Source organism: Argiope bruennichi, chromosome 2 (assembly GCF_947563725.1).
Source record: "Argiope bruennichi chromosome 2, qqArgBrue1.1, whole genome shotgun sequence".
Taxonomy (NCBI): Eukaryota; Metazoa; Arthropoda; class Arachnida; order Araneae; family Araneidae; genus Argiope; species Argiope bruennichi.
The window spans coordinates 138,110,176-138,134,330 of NC_079152.1; the positions used below are offsets into that span (position 1 = coordinate 138,110,176).

At 31.9% G+C, this 24,155-nt stretch overlaps 1 protein-coding gene across 4 annotated transcripts; it reads right to left on the reverse strand.

Moving 5' to 3' along the window:
- Positions 1 to 7,000: 7,000 nt before the first annotated feature.
- On the reverse strand, positions 7,001 to 22,379 carry LOC129961365 (serine/threonine-protein kinase mos-like). Of its 4 annotated transcripts, none has more exons than XM_056074985.1 (7): positions 21,560 to 22,379; positions 18,078 to 18,227; positions 17,553 to 17,926; positions 14,012 to 14,193; positions 11,526 to 11,736; positions 8,679 to 9,015; positions 7,001 to 7,289 (listed from the first exon to the last, which is right to left on the reverse strand). In XM_056074985.1, the coding sequence occupies exons 3-7, from the start codon at positions 17,879 to 17,881 to the stop codon at positions 7,110 to 7,112; spliced, it is 1,239 nt and encodes a 412-aa protein (XP_055930960.1). In that variant the 5' UTR covers positions 17,882 to 17,926; positions 18,078 to 18,227; positions 21,560 to 22,379; the 3' UTR covers positions 7,001 to 7,109. The 4 variants fall into 4 exon arrangements, with proteins under 4 accessions (XP_055930960.1, XP_055930959.1, XP_055930961.1 ...); XM_056074984.1 differs by having other exon boundaries at positions 17,553 to 17,901; positions 21,560 to 22,378; XM_056074986.1 differs by lacking the exon at positions 18,078 to 18,227.
- Positions 22,380 to 24,155: the final 1,776 nt, after the last annotated feature.

Below are 24,155 nucleotides of genomic sequence, written 5' to 3' on the forward strand. Positions count from 1 at the left end.
AGCATTTTTGTCGTACCATAATTTTCTCTTATCTCGCGTCTCCAACATCCTGGTTACTGCTATATCCTGACAACGTCTCATGCGGTTTATTAAGTCGCACAGGTATTTGGCTACCGCCGTTTCGTTTTCTTTCGGTGCTACCCAGTGCTCGTATAACAGCACTTCTGTAGTCCTTAGGTTTTTTCCGTGAACCAACTGAGTGGGGCTAAATCCTGTGCTCTCGTGGGTAACCGTTCTCAAAGCTAACAGAGTTGCTGGAAGATTTTTCTCCCAATCCTTTCCGGACTCTAAACATAGTACCTTTAGAAGTTGCTTAATGGTTTTGTGGAAACGCTCGACCGGGTTTGTCTGGGGATGCCGCACAGATGAATGAGTGACTTTTATTCCGAACTTATCAAAAAATTCTGTGGTTAAATAGCTAGTGAACGACGTACCCCAATCACACTGTATCTCACGGGGAAACCTCATTCTACTAAAAAGGTTTAACATAGCATTTATCACTGTGATTGACGTAAGGTCTTCTATAGGGATTGCATCCGGATATTTTGAAGACATACACATCGCCGTTAACAAATATCGATTGTTTTTCTCACTAGTGGGTAATGGTCCTACGCAATCGATATTTAATTTGCTAAAAATTTCCGATATAACGGGAACTAACTTGAGAGGGGCCTTTGTCTTCTCCCTCGGTTTACCGACTCGTTGACAAGGATCACACGAGCGAACGTAATTCTCGATATCCTTTACACAATTTGGCCAAAAATAATATTTTAGGGCCCTATCTTTCGTTTTAGTTACCCCCAGATGTGCCGACGTCGACTCGTGGCACATCTCTAATATTGGCGGTCTGAATTTTTTCGGCACAATTAATTGAGATCTCGGGTTCCCTAAATGAGCTTTTATTACCCTAAAAAACAATCCCTCTTCCTTTTTAAAGCCATCATGTCCTTTGTTAACGCATTTCCTACATTCTTCCAAGGTTTCGCAGTCCATTTGAACCTTTGAAAATTCTTCTTGAGTTATCTTGAACGGAGTGAATAAATCCTCAGCTCCTTCTCCTATCTCAATGGGTGGTAACGATTCTTCACTCAGTTGCATTTCTGGTTCTATCTCATTCTTCCCTCCTGTCCCGCTTTCTATTCTCCTTGCTTTTCCATCCCCTTTCGCGTTTCCCCCCTTCTTTTGTGAACGAGTAGTGACAGCATTCACAGTGGCAATACTGATACGTTTTATCTTAAATCGTTCCAGCAAAACTTGTTTAATATTCTCATAATCCTGAGCCTTGTCTTCCGGTTCTTTGGCTATGATGTGGGCCAAATCTAACGGCAATAATGACAGTAGTTGAGAGACCCATTCAGCCTCTTCAATCTCGGCTGTTTTTAATTGCCTCTCTAGTAATGTAAGATAAATTGACATATCAGTTTGGTTACTATCAAACTTAGGCATTAAATGCTTAATATCTCTTCGCGGTCTAGAATTTTCATTTCGACTTGAATGTGAGCTATTAATTTCAGAAGAATTAGATATTCTTAAAAGCTCTAACTCAAATTCCCGTTCGCGCTGCCTTTCAGCTTGTAATTCTGCCTCTTTTTCTGTTTTTCATTCTTCCACTATAACTTCATATCTATCTTTTACGAAGTCTAAGTCAATATCAGGGAACTCTTTAATTTTTCTGATCAGTTCTACTACTTTGTTTGAGGGGTCAGTCTCGATCCCTAATTCTTCCGTCAGGGAGAATAAATCTATTTTTAACACTCTGTTTAAGAAAGCCATTTCTTAATTTAATCCTACTTACAACTGACTAGCTATCTTACTCTCAAAAAAATATTTTAAGCTACACAAAAAATTCAACTGATTTTAAACACAAGGAACTCCTTTCCGTATCAACAATACACATAAAATACACTTGATTTATACAATACACAAAATAAATTATATTAAATATTTCACCAGTTTGAATAATTTACTGAAATCAGCAGATTTCTATTCAACTAATTACTGCAAAACTGTCACACAATTTTTCACCTAATACACACTCGATAAAAGTCACAGTTATCATTCATCAAATGTATTTGGTTCAGCCACTGAAACCTGTGGTTACATTTAGCATTTACAAGTTAATTAGCATCTACAATTTAACTTTATTTCTATATTATTAACAGAACTTGTACACCAAAATTTTTAATCTTTGCAATTACTCCCAACTAATTAAAAATTTCTCTACTGAATTGCTTTAATAGTCAATTCTAAAATGCTACACTGAAATTTCAAATTTTACTTCAGTAATCGACAGTTACTTTTATAATAAATTTACTGCCGCTAGAGAAAAGGAAAGTTAGGAAGCACTCACCGGTGTGCAGGAGACTCGGAACACTTCGTCGGTTGGTTGATACCAGGTTGGAGATAGAGGGAATTCCAATCGAAGGTTGAGTCCACTCGTCAAACTTGTAGCTGGTGAATTTCTTTCTAACTTGAGTGCGTACACTCTTGCAGCTGAGCGATTCTTTCTAGCTTTGAGTTCCACTCGTCGATCTTGTAGTTGGCAATTACTACGCAACTTTTTCAAAGTATATTTAACCTAGATACTATTAGTTTTCTCAGACTAGAAATCTCTGAGTCTGCAACGCAAGTTCTATCAACACCGCTGCCACCAAATATTAAAGCTGCAAAGTCTCGATCCAATAAAAAGTAGCGTTATGATCAAATTCTTTATTTACAGCTTTATTTACATAAATTTACAGTTTATCATCTAAGTTAAATGAGTTCTAGGTTAAATGATTTTCATTCGACACAACAAGGATAGTTCCTCGAATACTTCGGAGAAACCTCTGAAGGAAACAGCTAGCCGACTCGTAGCGTTCTCGCAAACAGGCGTAGCTCCAGGGATCCACCGAATCTTTTCGGGTGGAATTCTAGTCGGACACTCCGCTTTCTGCCTCAGTGTCCACGATTCTTCTCTTCCAATCTCCTCGCACTTTTATCCTGTTCCCACCCTCATTCACATCGGATCATTTTCCCGGTTATCCAATAATCGTTCAGCAACAACTTCACTGGTCTACCGTCGGCCGTGGGAATGCGTTGGGGAGCCACCCTCCACAATGTAAAGAATGCAGGTTTACATCTGTTTCAAATACAATGCAGGTGGGGTCCCTTATCTGGACTCGCACTAATTGCCCAGATGTCCTTACTTTAAAGGAGTTGACCACCTGGCACTTCTGGAAGCACTTACACTGCGGTAGGGCGTCGCCATTGCTGATATTGCTGTCCGTATGCTAATTATGGAGCGTGGGAAAAGAAACGTCACCATGGTCAAACAGGGAAGAAGCTGAATCATTACAATATATATATCATTAATATAAACTCAACGAAAAAAAATAACCAACATTCAAATACAACACTGTGTTTCAGAATATTAAAATTTTAGCTAATTGTCATTTATTTCTAGTTATTCCATCAACATTTTAGCATATTATAAAATTTAAAATGAAAATAAAAAAATTTAAATTAAGGGGGAATGAAATATATATATATAAAGTTAAAAGATTGAAAAATCACCACTAAAATATCTTTACATTAAAAACAGAAAAATAATAATTTCACAAAAAAATTCTCAAGTCAATTGAATCCCGAAATTTTAAAATCAATTCAAAATACTGTACATTTGAAAATAAAAGAAAAGGACTTAAATAAATGAAAAAAAAAAAAAAAAAACTTTTAAACTGCGTAAAAATGTGAAAAAAGCGCACCTTATAATTCAATCGCATTAAGTGAAATAAATTGAAATAAAATGTATCCATTAAAAATAATCTTTATCTATACTTATAATAAAGCTCAATGTGTGTGTGTGTGTGTGTGTGTGTGTGTTGGCGCTCTACAGGCCAGACCGTTTGACATACAACTACCAAATTTGGTACATGTATACCTTGGAGGTTGGGAATGTGCACCTGGGGTTTCTTTTTTCGAATTTTTAATTAGAATTTTAATTATTAATTAAAAACTAACTTTCCCGCCAAAATAATCTTCCATTATCCCCAGCGCCAAACGAGAAAGGCTTCAGTTTTTTTTTCTCCCAACAGTAATGAGGCTAGGGTTAAAATTTTTCGGCGGATTCTTTCAATCGGTTCTGTTTATTTTCTTAATGTTTGATGCATTTAAAATTAAACATTGTTAATGAATCAATCTTTCAGATTCATTCTGAAGTACTTTTGAATTAAAATAAAACAGAATAAAGGAAATTAAAAATTTCTAATCCGCATAGCGTTACCCCAACTGGCGTAGAAAAAATCACGTATTTGCGTTACGTAACCGGCGAAGAAAATTCACGCATGCGCATTCTGTTCTGATTGTTGCCATGACAACGTTATCAATGGATGATTTAAATTATTTTTGGGTTAGTTGCATGCTTTCGTAAGTAAATTGTATTTATGTTAGTTATATATTTTTTGTATATGCTTATAGTTTTAAGTACATCGTTTTTTAAGTAGTTTTTTTTAAACCTGTTTTCAACCGTTTATTTTAAACGATTCGTTTTATTTTCTTAGTGTTTGATGCATTTAAATTTAAACATTGTTAATGAATCGATCTGCTCATAATGAATCTAAGAAAATTTTGTTGACCAACTCTTGAGATATTACATAAATATAAAAAGATATTCTTTAGTGCTCATAAAGTTTAAACGCTGAATGACTCTATTTTCAGTAATCAGATTATGAAAAAATGCTTTGTTTCAGTAAAAAATATTATTATATTAATTGAAGATAAATTCTTTCCACTTTAATTTAAAGCATAAATTCTACGGGTGCTAACAGAAAATGAGAGAGATACATATTACTTTATGATTGAAGGCCTTTATAATATTATGAATGAATTATATGATAATCAAAAATTGAAGTTTTAAAATATTTTGATGAAGAAGCTATTAAAGTAGAAATTGCATAAAATATTTAATTATTAAAATTTTAACGAACATTAAGATTGGCGAACCGGCTGGTCGCCAAAGGCGGCTAGTTTTAAATAAAAAATAAAATATTGTGATAAATAATGAAATTGGAAAAGAGCGTTTTTTAAAAGATATAAAAGAAGAAAAATTATACACTTTTAGAAATATAAAAGCACATACTACAGAAAAGCATGCGGATTAAAAAGAAGACAACACATATTTTCCACCGATATGCAAAACAATGCCTTGAAATCCAAAATATTCATAAAACATTGCCTGGGCTGATTCGCAATAGTCATGCAAATTCAATCATTATCGAATTCTCGAAATTACCCAAAATTCGATAAGGGTCGAAAATACAACTTGCATCGAAAATTGGATAAGTATCGGAAGTTCGAACAAGACCGATCGAACATTCAAACTAGTTTTGAAAGGAGTTCACCATTCAGCCACGAGGTGAAAATGGAAGTATAACAGATATTTTTAAATGCGAGCTGCGGATAAAATTGTGGATTTAATCTGAATGAACCCTTTTTGCTTTTATTTCTAAAGACAGTCAACAGCCTTCTGATATCAGCAATTATTTTTTCATAAAGGTATCATTTAGTTATGGAACAGAAAATAATTTATTCCAAAATGATATGCTTAAAACAAGTATTTTTATATGTTAAAATAGGATAGTATTTATGGAAATATTAACAAAAATTATGCATGAAGATGGGGAAAAAAAAAATAAATACTAACCGGTAATCAAACGAAATCTCAGATTTTTTGTGAATATCGATTTATTATATCGTGATTCATCGTGAACCATTATTCATGATCAAGATATCGATAAATCGATATTTTTCAAAAACTGACATCAAAAAATCAATTTTTAAATTTTTTTTGTTAAATTGAAAATTGGCATAGCCCTACTGTTAACTCTGTTGAAACAAAAATGTGAAGCAACTACTATTTTAATGACAAGATCACATAACAGATTTTATTTATCTAAGTCATTACGATTTGAGTTCGTGTTTACCTGAATGAGAAAGTAGAGAACGCAGAAACTCAACCTGTTGACGAATCTTTTACTTGAGGCGCTAAAACTGTGCATTGAATTGAGTCTGAAGTTCTGCTCACTGACAACCGGACTCGCTTCTTGCGAATGGGTTTCATTCAAAATTTAACAGATCTGATAAGGGGTCTTGATGCCACATTTGCAAATTTCATCCTTCTAATTCCAAGCATTAATCAATTATGGTATTCACAGACACATAATTACGAAAATATGGTTTTCGAATTCAAGAGTGGAGACACACGAGGATTTCTCAAAATCTCGAATTCTTTGAAAATGAATGTTTTCTTTTTGTGCACTTTATATTCGAGAGTAAAAATGGCCTGTTTCAAGACAAGATTTTAATTTAGAAAAGATGAATTGAATTGCTATTGAGCAACTAATACTTTTAACGGGCATCGTAACTATTTAGCATATTATTAGACGCGAGCGATTAAAACATTCGAAATTTTCATTCCTGTTTTTGATTGAATGAAATCTCTCGACCTTATAAAGGAACACTTCCTTGACAGCTTTCTGAATTTTAATACATTTTAAAATGACACACATTTGAAAGTATTGTTTCTTGCTGAAACCAAATTTTCATTTTAATACTTCTTGTAAATTAAAGATTTTTACTGTGATTAATCAATTGCATGGATTAAAATTTTAAATATAAAAAAGAAAAATTAATTTTTTAACACTTTAAAAGCCGATCTACATTTGTGATTCATACTGATCTACTTGGGTACAAGTTACATGTACATCAGCAACGGCTAATATGTTAGTTCAAGAATTAACTTAAATTTGTGATGTATTTTATTTACGAGTCTAGTTTAAAATAGTTGCATTACAGCATAAACAGCATCTCAAATTTTTTATTTTCACTTGCAATCACAAATTTTACAAGCAATATATTTTTTGAATAAAAAAATTAATCATTACCGATAGGTTTATTTTTAAAGATTCTATAATCGGTGTATGTATTGATAAAAAATAAAGGCAACAGAAGAATTGTAGCAAAATTTAATTTCAGAGCACAACTAATTACAAAAAAAGTCAAATAGGATAAAATAAAGGAGATTAGTCTCGAAAATCATAGATTTCTAATTTTAACCATAATATGCATTTTCAATGCACTTGGCACTGTTTCAGTTGTTGCGCTAACTCTTGAAGCATACGGAGTGCTTGGGAAGGTTCTAATCTTTCATTAGGCTCTTCCTGCCAGCAGAGCTCCGCCACTCGAGAAAAATGACGAGCGAAAACTTCGTCAGTGAAGGCAAACTTTGGCCTGGCTCCGTAATTGGCAACCTTTGAAAAGAGAAGGAAAATATAACCATTACATTTTCTACCTAAGAAAAATCAATACGTTAATAATTACAAAACATTTTTTAAAATTTTTGGACCAGTGCTTTAAAATAATTAAAATTCCGTGTTCTCGTAAGTTATCAAATAGTCTTGTTTTACTGTAACTCAACTTAACTTTCACAATGGATATCAATATATGAATAACTTTTAAACTCAACCAAACTTACTATTTCCTCAAATGATTTGTTTCGTAACGTGAATGTTTTGTAGTAATCCTAATTAGATATTTATATTAACAACGGAACTATTTTGAATTCTACTGAAACAATGAAAAGTGTAGTTGCAAATTAAGTAAAAACCTTTAAAAATAATTTTAAAACCAGGAGAAAAATATCACGACAGTTAAATTTATATCATTGAAAATAGCATTTCATTTCAAGATAGCGCACAGAAATCGTTTTCATACCAATACTTTTGAAAGTTATCATCTCAACAAATGCCAGAATTTCACTTAATTTTTAAAAATTTATCTTCAAATCTCTCCGAGGTGCACTTTTCTAATTTCAAAATTATATTTGTATCCCATTGATAACTCTAGATCAAACAGACATACATTCACTTTTATTATCAGCAGAGAAATATTCCATTACCAGTGCAGTTGACAGCATGTTATTGACTCGATCCTGCTGCACGCATGAAAAATGTTCTGTCAAGTTTGAATTGAATCTTCAGTAAAATAAAGATTTCTCTCGATAGAAGTTCCCAGTTAACTTTTGTACCCAAATATATTTAAATTTATATAGAGCGCAACAGCAGAATGAGCGGTTTTGATTCCCTTGGACGTGATATGTGCAGAATACAGCGATTTTATTTCCGAGATTAAATATTATTACCAGAAGAAACATCTAGGCAAAGAGTTCCAATTACGTGTAAATAACTTAGAAAAAATAGCGATTGCAAAGGGCGACGATTTGATTGATTAAATAAGCGCTGTATTTTGAAGTCAAGATTTGCTTCTGGAATCAACTCGTAATTTTGAAATAGATAAAAAGGTAACAAAATCCGTGCAACTTCTAATTAGTACATCATGCCATCAGGAGGTCGGTTGACTGTCATTACATTTATAGACCAGCATACAGAGGCAGATGAATGGGGGAATCCGATCTCGATTCTGGAGGTGGAAAGAATGAACAATTTTTAGAATATAGCATAACTTTTTTAGAAGCATACAAATCATTTCTAAACTTTCACCATATTATTTCAAAATGTTTTTTTCATATTAGTTTTATGCTGCTACGAGTCAATTTGCATCGTTTTCTTTTTAAAAAAATCCGCTTATTATCAACCCGCTGTCGCACTTTAATTAAAAAAATACGAAATTACTAGTCTTGCCTTGTATATGACTATGTGAGGATGTTCTCCGCCAAAAGGTATTTCTCTGCTGTAGACCTGCCATAACAAGACACCGAATGAATAGATGTCCGAAAAGGTGGTGGGCCGCGATCCCCGCAGCACTTCCGGAGCAGCGTAAGCTGCTGTCCCCACGATGTCATGCGGTGGGAAAACGCGAGAGTCTTGAGTGGCAGCATCCATATTGAAGCTGTGGCCAAAATCGCCAAGTTTGCATACGCCATGCGGACTCACAATGACATTGGCAGGCTTGACATCGGCGTGGACTATGCGGTTTCGATGACAGTAACGCAGCCCGGAAAGAACTTGAATGCAGAAACTGGAAAGAAAATTAAATCTTTCAGTTTGAACACATACATAATCTTTTTGTTTCTCGTAATTTTTAATTTTTCCCAAAAAGTAAATAGTTGTTTGATTATCCCCTTGCCTTTTTTTTCTTTTTCATTTTTTAAGTATACAACACCTTCCGTTTTGGGAATGTGTCTTGTGGATTATATGTAATTGTTGTATCGCATTAATAGTACCTTTAAACATTTCAAGTTTGAGAAACGTTAATTCAATGCCCTTAAAATTCACAGATCATTTAGGAGTTATTAACATTTGATTGCGCTTTATTTTCAGCATGTTCCGATAGTTGACCGGTGAATTGTTTTGAAACGTGCAATTTATTATTTGCAATGTACGAAGCAAGGGAATATTAAACTAAAACGCATTATGCATGGCATATTGGGCTCATTAGAGAATAAAAAATGGTTTCAAATATAAATCCTGCAGTTATGTTGCTAGCATGTCAAGTTGTTCACTTTTATTAGTCGACAGCTGCAACTTTAACGTCCCAAGGATATAAAAAGTAATGAAATACTAAGCAAGAATATAAAATTGCTTGCAGTTGTGTGTAGGGCTGATCGATGACTTGTTAACACGTCCTGTTTGGGACATTCATCCTTATTTTAATTCCTATAATAATACAAGAGCTTTTGAAATGCTGAAACGTTTTTAAATGATTTTAGCATTTTAAATTACTTTATACTTTTCACTTAATTGCAGATTTAAAATTAAAAATTGTTTAATTAGAGTTCTAGTCAGATTAGTCGTTGAATTTAAAGGGGTTAGGGAAAACCCAATATATGCATTTAAGGGGGGGGGGGGGAGGGGCGAAATTCATTTTTTGGCAAGAATGTTAGTTTGCAATAGCTTCAAGGGAAAACGCGCTTGGGAATAAGTATACGTGCCTGAAAATGACGACGGGGAGTTCATATTCAAAATCTAATTGTTTTTGAATAAAATGCATCTGTTTGTTTTAAATATGCATTGGAAAAGTAACTATATGGGTAATCTAATGTTTAAATGGTCCATCTTATCAAACATTACATAAAATGTGTACATATATTTATAAAATATTTTTTCCTCCTTCTTAAGAAGCAACATCATCATATCTTTTCCAAATTCTATATTGGTCATGTCCGAACTATAGTAAATTTTTGTTCGTGCTCCCGAACTTATTCGTATCGGATTCAAAACCTCTGCATTCCTGCTCAAAAAGTCTGAATATTTGAGTCCATTTTTTTTATAACAATCTTAATGGTCAGTAAAAGAAACTGAGCATTTTTTTTTTTTTTTTTTACTAATACATTTGCTAATTTTTAACAATGAGAGAAAAGGTCAATATCTCAGTAAAAAAAAAAGCTAAACAATACTTAATTTCTTTTAATTAAATGTAAAATTGATTATTTCGAGTTATTTTGAAGTCAAATGAGAGAAATTGAGCTTGCCCCCTCCCTCAGTAAACCTGCCGCTGCCTTTGCTTCATTGAATGTGAAATGAAATTCATCATTTAATATGCATTTATTAAATATGAAATTCATGTGACTATTGATAGCTTTAATTTAAAATAAAGATTAGCGAAATCAGTTTAGTATTTATTGGTTGAGGTTATGGATCTTTAATTTTGCCAATTATTTCACAAATATAGATAGTGGGCAAGATTAGATTAGCTAATTTATTAGATTAGCTTAGGCAAGATGACAAAGATTAGCTAATTTTTATTTAATGTTAAAACTTTTCTAAAGACAGCAAAAAAATTCTTCCGGATTTTTAAAATCTGCTGGGATAATGAATGTTGCCTCTCTTGAATGGCGCGATCTCTTGATTTTCAGAGGGGGGGGGGGCTCTTATTCTCGGGAAGCTTTCCCTTTGGCTTTCTAAATAGTGTTGCGATTTATATTTTTTTTATTATTTATTTTTTATCGATAGTTGTTTGAAGCTTCAGAAATTTGGTACACTTTCTGAAAGCAGCAATGAACGGTCCGTTACATTTTGACGCTTAGGTATAAAAATTTTCAATTTCCCCACCCCCTTTTTTGTGTATTCTCTAGAATCAAGAAACTCAGCAAATAAGATATAATGCAATTACAATTTGCATTCGGAGCTATGATTCACAAATTTCTGACAAGAAAAACATTGTCAGAATTGAAAAAATATATAGGGTGTATCGTTGATCAATCACGTAGTTAAGGGTTTCCCATTCATAGATACAGGAATGTTTTCAGTCATTTGGAGATAACCAACAACTCTTTTGCCCTAAACTTTTTAAGTGCCATTTATCTTCATAGCTCCACTACCAAATTTGTAGCACGATCGTTTAACCAAAAAACATAGTTTACATGACAGAATAATTACGATTTCAATAAGAAAATGCGATTCCTAAGAATTCTCATTAAGTATCCTAAATCCTACATTTTAAAGTTATCTTTTACCCATTAAAAAAAGATGAAATGGAATTAAAAATATATATATTAAATCTGTCGCAGTAAAGTTGATCTAATTTACCTCACTTTTCTGAGAAAATCCAGCTCGCTTTTAGTGTCCAGGACTTGCTGCAAGTTACAATTCCCCGCAAACTCCATAAAGATGAACGTCTTGTCGGAGACTTCAGATATGTGAAGTATTGACACAAGATGTGGATGACGGATTTCGAGAAAATTTCTCTCCCCTACGAAAGGGGAGGTGTGGTGCGTCACTTTCATCGCGAATTTGGAATCTGTTGGGAAACAAAATATATTTGCTTCATTTCATATGAATATTTGGCGATTAGCTCATTCTTGGGAATATTGTTTGAGTTTTAATTTGAATTAAATTGTATGTGCAACTTGATATTCAGTTTTCTCAACAAAATATTTTAAGCATTAAATTGTGAAATATTAAAACAATTTTGTTTTGATAGCTTTACATTTGTTCCATTTATTTTGTACATGAATATTCTTAATGGAATGGAGATCCATAACATCATAAAGGCATTCAAAACTAGAGCGTCTATATCTGCGCATTTGTTTCCACGTCATTTGACTTTGCAACCTAAACTGAACAGATGCCGCGCAGAATCTCGCTTCTTTAGCTTTCGATAATGGGAGCAATTCACGCGATTAAATATTTGATAAAAAATGGTTTAAATTTCATTGAAATATTGAAATCTATTGCTAAAAACCATTCAAAATTTTAAAAAAATGTGGAAAATTTAGAGAAACCTCGTAGTGCTATTAAATAGTATTATTCATTTTTAAAATAATGCAAAATTTAGTCTTGTGCAATAATGTGATCTTATTTAATTTTTTTTAAAATTAAAATATCATATTCCTTCTAAAATACATCTGATAAATTCAGTGCTAAATGGCGAACGGTCTGCCCTGACACACACACACACACACACACACACACACACACACACACACACACACACACACACACACACACACACACACACACACACACACACACACACACACCAGTATAAATGTATTTTATTGCATATTCAAAGAATATCGAACATTATCAGTTAATTGACTGTGATTGACGCGAGTTCATAATGGCGATCTCGGAAACTTATCCGATAAAATTAATATTACTACCCTAATATTTAAATAAACAAGCTATTTAAGGACGATGTTTCGACGGCAATGCTTTTTGTCAAGGCAAATATTTTTTTAATTATAATCATCGCAACCTGAACGCAAATTTGTTTATTTTTCACTGGATGGATTTAAATTCTTAAATTCAAATTTGTTTCCAGCTTATGCGAATCAAAGAGAATACCTAAAAATGGATGCAATATTCTTGAATAAGAGTCGATAGTGAAATGAGCGTGTAACAGGTCGATTTGAAACGTGTAATATTTTCTTTCTACATTAATGGTCAAAGCCTTTGTAAATACATCTCACAAGGGGAGGGTACGGGGTTAAAATCTGAGATCGGGATGAGATTTAGTATAATGATAGTATACATTTAGAATGTTCATTCATGAAAATATTAAAGCGTAATGGCCAGCCAATTTCGAGAAAATGGTCCACAAACTTTTGGTAAAGCTTATATACTGATAACTTGACTCCCGTTCCGATGGCATGGTTGTCTTGGTAACCTTCTCGTATACGGAAGGTCAAGGTTCGAACCTGGATCGGATTTTTTTTTCTTTTTTAATAACTTTTATTCAATTCAAAAATTTATGAACACTCTTAATATGTTTTTAATTTTTTTCATCCAAAATAAATATTCTCGAAATACACAATAATAAAATTAAAATTTTTAAAGAAAAAAAGTATAAATACAGATGCATTTTTAAAAAAAATATTTAAAATTTAAATATTTAAATTAATTAACTATTTACAGATAGTATAAATTAATATACTACTTATTTTTATGCAAGGATAAATGTTTATTCTTTCATTGGAACGAGAGTCAAGTTATCAGTATATAAGCTTTACCAAAAGTTTGAGGACCATTTTCTCGAAATTGGCAAGCCATTGCGTTTTAATATTTTCATGAATGAACATTCTAAATGTATACTACCTTTATGCTAAATCTCATCCCGATCTCAGATTTCAGCCCCGTATCCTCCCTTTGTCAATCCATTTAATTTTATTGCGCAATGTAGAAAATGGAACACGGATCCTTATCCTTTATTAGAGAAATTGCCATTTTTTTCTGCTAATGAATTAATTCCAATATATGATACAAGCCTACAATTTTGGTGTTTGAACAACATGTAAAATTACATGCGATTTATATTTGTATTTTTGATTCGATAAGATAGAATTCCAATTTTTTCCCCTGTACTTGAAATATAAAACGTATGTAATTTCAAGTAACTCTGGAGAAGAAATTTGATTTTCACAATATTTTACATATTTTATAAAAGAGAAAATATTAAAAATTTGTAATCCGTTGATAGATTAACAGAAAATTTCTTTATTTTAGAGTGGCTTCGAAAGTATATTAATCGACATTCAAAACTGCATCTTATTAAGTCAAAATTGTTACCTTACCTTTATAAACACACAGAGTAACGTTACCGAAAGAACCTCTTCCAAGAAATCCATTTTTGCGATCCAATCTGTACAAAGGGCTTTTTGTGGGTGTTGGATTCTGATAATTTGGCGACAAATTCATCGGAGATTTTTTGTTCAGTAAACAGGGCGAAAATGGCAACTGAGGCGATTTAAAACATCTGCGGAGAAAAATTACTTTCATTATTTTAAAAAGGTGGAAAATCCATGTGTCTGAATAACAAAGCAATTTTTTTGTTTTGATTTACATAACAAAATTTAAGAGTGATTATATCAAATATTTCATCGGGTACAAAAGATTATAGGTAGAAGTCATACTTTATCTCATACGTATGCAGTATTTAGATGCCGATTCGATTATGAAAATCTAATCAGAATTGTAAAAAGCGAATTCCAATGGATTTTGTCTGTTTCATGTTGAATTTAAAATTTTATTAAAATTCATTTTCATTATATTTAATAAATTAATAAAATTCAAAATTTAATTAAAATTTATATAAAATCAAATGCATTTTTATTTCTAGAAGCTTCTAGAACATTTTGGATTGGAGATATTAGCTCATTGGAGCTTATTTTAGGAACAAATGAATTTTTAACGAGTAAGCATTCAAGACAAAAAGGAAACTATAGATAAATTGGTTATGCACTAGGAAACAATATAGAGAGAACTGTTTGCTAAATATTACAAAAAAAAACAAAAAAAAACTGGATTTTCCTAAAACCTTGAGTAATAAGCAATCTGGCGTAGAATTAAAATTGCTAAATTATGAATAGCCATCTCTGTAAATTTAAATATAATGTGCAAAAGTGTTCTCAAAACTCAAAAAATTAGAATTGGTTCCAAATTGAATAACTGCATTCAGTTTATAAATATTCTCATTGCCAAGAAAAAAAAATCAATTGACAGCCATTATCATTGCACATTTAACGGCAAAACATCGCTGAATCCCGACTTCTCGTGGTCGGACAAAATTACATAAATATTTGCTTTATTTTCTAACAATAAATTTAGTTCAAATTTCACTAATGAGCATAAACCACTTTATTTGGAATTTTCTTATCTATTTTGTTTAGAAAATACTGTATTTTCCGAAATTGCTTGAAATACTGAAAATAAAAAAGATGTTAAAATACTAATCTAAATAAACAATTACAGGAATGCATTTAAATTTTCGTCGCTACTTTTTTTTTTTGCCAATAATTATTCCACCCAAGCCAAAGGGTTTGGTCAAGTCTGAAAAGACTTGATCAAATATTTTTTAACAATTTGTAAACATTACAAATGCAACCGACTGGTTTGCAAACAGCTACCAGAAAATAACATTTTATTGAATAAAAAAGTTCCAACAGGCATTAAAAAGATTATTAGACATTTATAAGGGAAAAAGATTTATGTAGGAGCGCATAAGCAAAGATGTAACATCAGTGGTCTTTCCAGTGAAATACGAAGGAAAATAACATTGAAGAATTGTTGGATTTGGGAAGATTTCTGTGCAGCAATAGGTTTTTGTTTCCTATGCCGATGTAGATACGATTTTAAATTCTATAAATGCAATAGATTAAACAAGAATAACAGATAGAAATAAACCTATTCTTTAGAATGATATTGCATACAATAAAAAGTATGCACAGCACTTTGCGATAGCAGATAAGCAGTTATGAGGCTATTAATTGAAGCGGGTGTGTTATGTTGCTTGGAAATATCGACAAATATTTCCGTGCAAACATGTTTCTCACCAAGAAATGAATATGTAATTGGCTAGGTCTTGAATCTTTGGAATGGAGTCGAACCTACCGATATCTGCTGTAGAAGCATACATCAAAGCAATTGAATGGCCGCGAATTCTTATTTGAGCTGTCACACATATAAATTTTCCCGAAAATCACTTGTGAAAGTTACGCGAAATCTTTTTTCTTACAAAGGGTTCAGATCTTATGTACCGAAGGTTATATAGACATAAAGCACATTTACATATTCATGATACAGAGCAAACTAACCATTGACGAAGTCATTCGACAGAGTGCGAGAGAGCGACAGATAGAGAGCTACAAGGGTTCCTAGTTGAAATATTTAGAGTCTTGAGAATCGACCAGCAACATATGAGGATGCAAATCAATAAAAGTTCAACATAACAGTAAGAGGAACCAAAAGTAAGTTTTTGTATGGGAATTGCTAACAGATGACGTTCAAGTCTGTTCCTATGAACACTGATTTATTTTGGTAAATCTGACTTATCCTTAATGTCAATTTATTTAAGTAATTATATAATTAAACGCAAAGAAGCATTTTTGTGGAATTAAATTTACGCTGTCCTTTAAGAATTCCAAACTTTTAAACTTACAGATCATTATATTATATATAATTTTTCAATTTGCTAAAGCTAAATTCTTAACACTAGTAATAAGGGTACAATTTAAAATATTCAAACAGTATTGTTATTTAATTAAACATATCGTGATTAAAACATTTCATTTTGAATATTTCAATCCAATTTTAACATAGTATTCTTGCTATGTTTTCACAGATGTTAACAATATCTTTTGTTAATATCTGTCAAAAATACGGCTGGGATAAACATCTGGCGATTCTATAATAATTCTTTAGTCTTTAGCATATTTTTATTGTAATAAGCGAATTTGATATACATCAACAATATGCAACAAAAGTAAAATAAATTCGTGAACTGAAATTTGTAGTAACTGTATATTATATAGGATGATTAATAACAAGTCACAACATTCGCCTGTATTACATGTCCAATTGTGTTGTATCAATTATGTTACCGCAGATGGTAAATTTTAAAAATTTTAAATAGTTGCATACTCAGTACCTACCGATTGGCTTTTATTTTCCTTTAATTATTTCGATTTCCACTGCAGTGTGAATTCGTCCAATATATTCTAATTTGAGAATGCACAGGAATATTTATATAAAATTTTCATATTAGTAAGAACTGTTGTTAATACTTATGAGAAGTTTCAAGGAAAGTAGAAAAAAAAATTATGACATTCATTTTCGGTCTGCTTAAAAAGCGATTGCTTGGAACAAGATTGTTTTTGTTCAGATGGAAATGCGACAGCAAAAAAACAACGAACTAAAGAACGTTCTTCTTTATTTTCTTATATCGTATATTTCAAAATAGTTGTATAATTTTATAAAATAGGAAGTAATAAATGGATATTCACCTATAAATTTAAGTGCCGCTTATTTGATCCGAGTTAATCTTCCAGTTGGCGGTATGGGTGAATATTTAAAGATTAGCCGTCGCTTTTGCCTGTCAAGAAAAACCGTCATAAAAGGACGGAGCTCAATAGTTGTATGTTATATACCCTGCTTAACTGAACATTACTTAATAAAAATTTAGTATTTTATGAAATATTGTCGAATGCTATTTAAAGCACATTGAATATATGGAATGAAATTTAATCTTTGGCAGGTAGTATCTTGATTGATGCTCAACAAAAAAAGATGAAACAGTTTGTTTGAGGTTTGATAACATTAAGTAATAAAAGAACCTACCCATTCCCAATATTTTGCAAAAACGTGCCATCAATAATTTTTTTAGCTTTCATATTGTTCTTCGCTGGACTGCTAGGAGAAACGTGGATCGTAGGCAGGTTTTCCATCTCGAATTTTCTTCCTCTCAAGTTGATTCTTCTTTTGCTGCCGTTCGATTTCGAAGGTAAAAGATCCATGAAATTTTCGGATGCCATGAGTCTCGAGAATGAAGCCAGTCTCTCCCTTCTCGGCAGTTTCGGTGTAGTTTGAGGGCTTCTGTATGCATTCGGTGATCCCTCCGCCAGTGACGAATGGGAAGGGGATGGTGACAAAGTGAGCACTGGATCCATTTTATGAGCTGCTTTTTAAGCTATTTCAAGAGAGTTGAAGACAAACTACGTTGTGAAAAGATTAGAAAGATAAGCTAATAATAGCAATAATAAACAGATTTAAGAAATAACAATGAATGATTATGTTTTTAAATGAAGTAATAGACACTATTAAAAAAATACATTTCTACAATTATTTATCATATATCGGGTATACCCAGAAAATAATAATGCAGAAATTTTCTGTCGGTTCCAGTATCTTCCAGAGCCTTTCGAGTCTAAATCAAATTACAGTTAGACGGCAAGACCTCCAAATTTAGAAAGAATTGCATACAACCTTAAGAGATTTTGCCTGGCCTTCTGCTACCTATTCAAATATAGTAAAAATTTGGTAAGTAAATAGAATGAGTACAACAAATTTGATGTTTATAAACCAAAATATTTATTTCATATAAATTGCACAGCTTTTATGTGGTTTATTCTGTTATGACCTCTCGGTAATTTTTCGAGCTCGTAAAAAGTTTTACGAAACACGTCTCTGATTACTTACTAAATAATTTTACATTTAATAATAGCCAAGAGAATCCGACTTGCTTGATGAAAGCTAAAAAAAATTGTATAAAGAACCCGAGTAAATGAGAGTAAGAATCTGCCCACTTGATTGGTCCCTACCCCCCACCCCCTAAATAATGCTCTAGTTTTAAAAAATATATTCCAAATTCTATAAATTAAAAATTTTTGTTACTGGAGCCTGATGATATGAAAACTTTATAAATTCTTGACTGAAGATTAAGATAATGTTTCTATGCTGTATTCTTGGGGCTTTATATGAATCAAAAGTTCCAGAATGTAATTCAGTTTCGGAAAAATCAATTTTTTGCTACTATTTTTATTAGCTGCTTTACTATTACTTATATGTAGCATTATTTGTCGAAGGATGGATAAGAACTAGAGTTGTGTGAAATTTCCTAATGAAGTGCAATCTTGCCAAGATAACGTATTTTCTTTAGGGAAAGACATTAAATATAAAAGCACATAAATACTCCCAATTTGTGCTCTTTGTTGAAGCCTTTCATTATAATGGACAAACATTCTTTATATAAAATTGCATGATCATTAAATATCGGACATTTTGAAAACTATATTCAAATAAAAGTCAACAGAATACTACAACCCTCCCCAAAAAAATAAACACTCGAGATCAAAAGTTTTTTTTAAATATTAATTTAAATCTGTGTATACCATATGCTAATTTATCAGGCGGGTTATTTAAAAGCAAGGAATATAAAGAAATATTTTTATAAGGACTAAAAAAATTTACAATTTTTTTAAGAAGTTTTGAAAAACGCTAATTTTATTACGACTTTTTATAGAAACTCATTAATTCTGAGCGTTTCCGATACACAAGATTTACCAAGTGCAATACTGCCTGCCGTTAATTTGTTGAATAATTTTTCCAAACCAGTAGTAACGGAAGATATTTTTATTCAAGATAAAATATTTCTTAGACCAGCGAAGTTCATGATCTATTTTGTGGTTCAACTGCGCCGAAACTAGATGAAGCAATGTCGCAAATCTATGAAAATAAAATAATTTTATAACCAAATATTAAAAAGCACATTTATAAATTAAGAACACTAAAGAAGAAATCCTATTTCACTTGAAAAAAAACCAGGCTCCTTTAAATAAAGGAAAATTTAAATGTAATTTATATCCAATTAAAAACGGGAGACAAACAGCTGAATCTAAATATTTAAGACGCTACGCATCTAGTGACAGGCATTAAATCAAAGTCTATAGTTAAACCATCGCCACTGCGGCTGAAAGTTAATGGTGGCTGGTTATAAAAATAATGTTTAAGTTATTTGGAATGCCTAGTACACAATCGTACTGGAATAACATCGAACCGACGATTTAGGGAGAAAGGCCAAAGTTCAGTAAAGGGTTTGGCAGAGTAGTTTTTGGTCCGAAGGTTCCATTTGCTTTGCCAATTCTGGAAAAGCCCTTTACGAACAAGAGACCGCAGATTAGCATAAGGAATAGTATGTCTCTAGGCGAAGGTATTTGTTGATTTCACAGTAACATTCATTGTTTTATTTCTTTGAATTCTTACGTGGGAAGGAATCTATCAGAAAAGAATTTCAAAACCATTTTGCAATAGATTATCAAGTAAATTCTTAATGTCGGAAATGTAGGCATGGACGTGCGATCTTCCAATGAGGGCACGAATGGAATTCTAAAAATCGGAATAAACTATCGCTTTTTTAAAATTTATTCCTCTGAGGTAAAAACTAATGTAAATTCGTATAATTTGTGTTTGATAATATTGTCACAAGCAAAAAGTACAACCAACGAGAGATTCAGCTTTGGAACCATCCGTGTACATAGGAATATAATCATTGCGCATATGTCTGTCAGCAGAAAAAAAGTGCCCTGAAAAGGAAATCACGAGTATTAAAATTCATAACTTTGTAAAATGGACGAAGAAAAACAATGCCATTTTGATATCAAGGTGGTATACGAAAAAAAAAAAACTGTCATCATACATTTCAATACTATGGGAAGTTTCTCGTCACACGTATTCCCAGATAAGAAATGCAGGATCTGCAGGCGTTGAATAGTGGAACATGGCTACAATTTAAAAGTATTCTTCTTAAAGGATGAGACTGGTTTGACAAAACGTGGAAACAGGAAGAGAGCATGTTTCGTTTAGAAGACAACAAAAGGTCTGAAGTTTCTACATGTAAACTACTCATCAGCGATGCTCTAAAAGCACAGCAGCAGATAGGAAGAACCTGGCGATGAACGGAAATGAGACGAGTTGAACCACATACAACACAGCCGTAATCCTGTTTACAATGAATAACGGTGCGATGTATCCTAAGCAAGTAAATGTGATCAGCACACCAAGCAGTATTTGACAGAACTCGAATGCAACGATCTTATTCTGTTAGTCCATAATATGGGGAATAAAAGTCGGAATAACACCAAAGAATACTTAACATATTGAATAAAGTTCATTAATATGGCTCAATTCAAATGATATTCACAACGCAGATTGATATCCATAGTATCGAATACTAAATAGCCTATGCATACTAAAATTCAACGAAACAAAGAAAAATAAAATTCCCTTCTTCACTGATCTTAAATTCACTGAGAGCATTTAAAACTACTGACTTTTAACAGAAATTTAAATTATAGTTAATTTAGCTGACTCATGAATTAAATGTCTACTAATGCAAGTCTCATCTCATCTGATTATGAGTGCCTTGCAGATTCCATATCGGAATCGATTATGTATCACGCAGAGAAACTGCTCATTACATATTCGACTATCAGGCTGTTATTAGTTATCTTGTAAATAATAGAGTTGATTCAGGTATTTCACTTAAATGACTAACAAGATGAGTCTTCTTAGAAGCAAAGCAATCAAGAGTGTGTAGAGCTCTATTATATAGCATCAAATAATGTATCGCTGTAAAATAACCGAATTTCTATATAATATGATACATCAGTATATGAAAAAGAACTGGTTTCAGATATTTTACGTAATTAAAAATTTAAAATAAAAACAATAAATTGACGATAGCTATTGGCACATTTATTCTATAGATTCATAATAATAAAGACAATTTCATATTCAATACATACCTTTAATATTTTTATTTAATGAAAAATTTAAAAAAAATTGCTTACCATATATATGTTTAACTGTTTATTTCTTTTCACAGTATTAAAAACGCACTGCACACTATGGACAATGTCAAGGTGACCGCTCCTAACAAGCACAAAAAAAATTTTGTGCGGTTAGACATATTTATTTATCTAATAAATTTCCACACTGTAGCGAGAACTAACCATTTTTTCCTCAAGAAAAGCTTCGAACTAAATATTTATTTGATGTAACACGAAGCACCTTACTGACTTCGATTCAAACAATTTACTGCTCCACCATCTTTAAAGGAATCGATCTGTAATCACCGCATTGCAAATAAAATCTAAAATAAATTTTCATTACCAAATAATTTTCAAAAATATTAGATGACGTTTTTAATTCATTGCCAAAAAGAATATTACACTAGAGTTATTTGCTTCGCTTTTCACGAGGGTCTTGCACCCTTTCCTGGATAAATACTGGAGGACAAAAACCATTGGAATGAACTATGCTACACATTACGAATGCAGCAACAAATGACCCATTCAAACATAGCCTAATACATATTAATACAGCGTGCAACCTAGGATAATACACCTGTGTTTTTAGTTACTCACTAACAAAAGTTCAATGACGATGTCAAATAACAAAAGGCTTAAAATCATGCCACAGTAGGAAGTTAAGGTTTAAGGTTCCAGTGAATGAGCATTTCTTAGTTCAAAATTCACAGTATAATCGCCAAATATATCTGAAGACATCTTCAATGAAGTAATTTAAATAGGAGTAACACATTCTAGACGATACGTTAACAAAGGCGGGAACAATTTTCAGAATTGAATCATAGTCAGATAATGAGAAAAAAAAAAATATTCTCATTATCACATATCAGTCAGAGACTGCAATCTTTGATCTTCTACAAGAGGTGAAATATTTCAATTATTATTCTATTAATCCTTTCTCAGTAATAGTTTTCTACATCATAGCATTCGCATTACTAAATGTTACTATGGTGTGGCAAAATTATATACAATCATGTGCTTACTTTTACAGATTAAGTTCGGACAACGCATTTCAACACATCGACTGTCCTGTCACCCATAGCAAAAGTTCTCATTCATTGTAGCATTTGAAGCCAATAGCCATGTTTAACTTATATCTATTTGTTTTAGCAGCTTGTTTACTGTGTGAATCTGTGATCCACTCATACCATTCTCTTTATTTAAGAGATAAAAAAAGTAAGCATATTGTTAGATAGTGGTCCGAATCACAGACATGGGTCAAGGCAGCGAACGTGTTTAAAAACATTTTAAGCTCCGAATGTGAGGAGCGATAAAATTCTAATGAGAAGTTAGGATGTTCAATTCTACAATGTGTGGTCTCAGTTTAGACACAAGCAAATCGAAAATTTATTGATCCGAAAGACACACAGTAGAACTATTGTCTCTTCGCTTTTCTTATATTCTAGTACAATATGATGCGTTTGTCATAATATAATGAAGGAAACCAAGTATGGGTTTTAATTGTCTTTTGCTTCTATTTATTGATTCCAAAATTCACATAGTACAAAGTTTCGATTCACAAATGTTCATAGTTTTGGTGAGACGATCGCAGTCAAATTTCATTTGTCTAAATCACTTTCACAACTATACAAGAGGTCAAGTCTGATGAATTGGGTCAAACATTTGATGCAGATTTATACTTGTAATGATGACACAACTTGATAAATTTTATTTGTTCACTTTTTTGTTTATTGAGTTATTTTCGCATAGACATCGGCAGGCGAATGAAAGATAAAAGATTCCGCAAATGGATTTTGTCTAACATTTAATAGAAGCCTGCAGTTTTGATTGGAGGACTTTTTATTCCATGCTTGAGTTATCGTGTTAGCAGACCGAAACGTACATAATTCCCAAAAAAAAAAAGTCTCAGAGATTTTTCAAAATTTTTATGTCTTGTCTCATTCAATACTTTCTTTCTGCATACTTCGTGAAAATAAAAGTAAGATTATGATATAAATTTTCAATTATTCAAAAACTTATATATTTTTATTCGAATACCAACATTTCATATTTCTTTCAGGCTCCCGAAAATAATTTAATAATAAAAACAAAACTTAAAATGAAGCGTCCTTTTTAAGCAATTTTAAATGAATTCGTTTTAAAATGTTTCTTTATCTTTAGTCTCTTTAAAATTGTTTCCAAGACTGTTAGCTCAGATTTAATATTCCATATTTAGAAATAATGATTTTTTTAATTGACACTCGAGAACATTGTTTCAACACAAAATATCTCCCACTTTATCTTTTATGACTTTTTATGAATAATAGCTATTTTTATTCACTTTAAATTCATATCAATATTTGTCATATTTTTTAAAATTACATTTCTATTCTATGTTTTTTATATCTATCTGCTTGTTCTTTAATTATTCGAATCAATTTTTAAAAAACACAATTGATGTCTGAAATGGATTTATGAAAAATCAAAGCCGAAAAAGTCTGAGAAATAAATATAAATGTTGCCGTAGTTTATCAAAAGTACACCAAAAGATAATAAGAAACCTTATGAATTTTTTTTTACCTCCATAAAGGCCGGTAGTTTTAGAAGTTCTGATTATTCATATGATAAATAAATAACA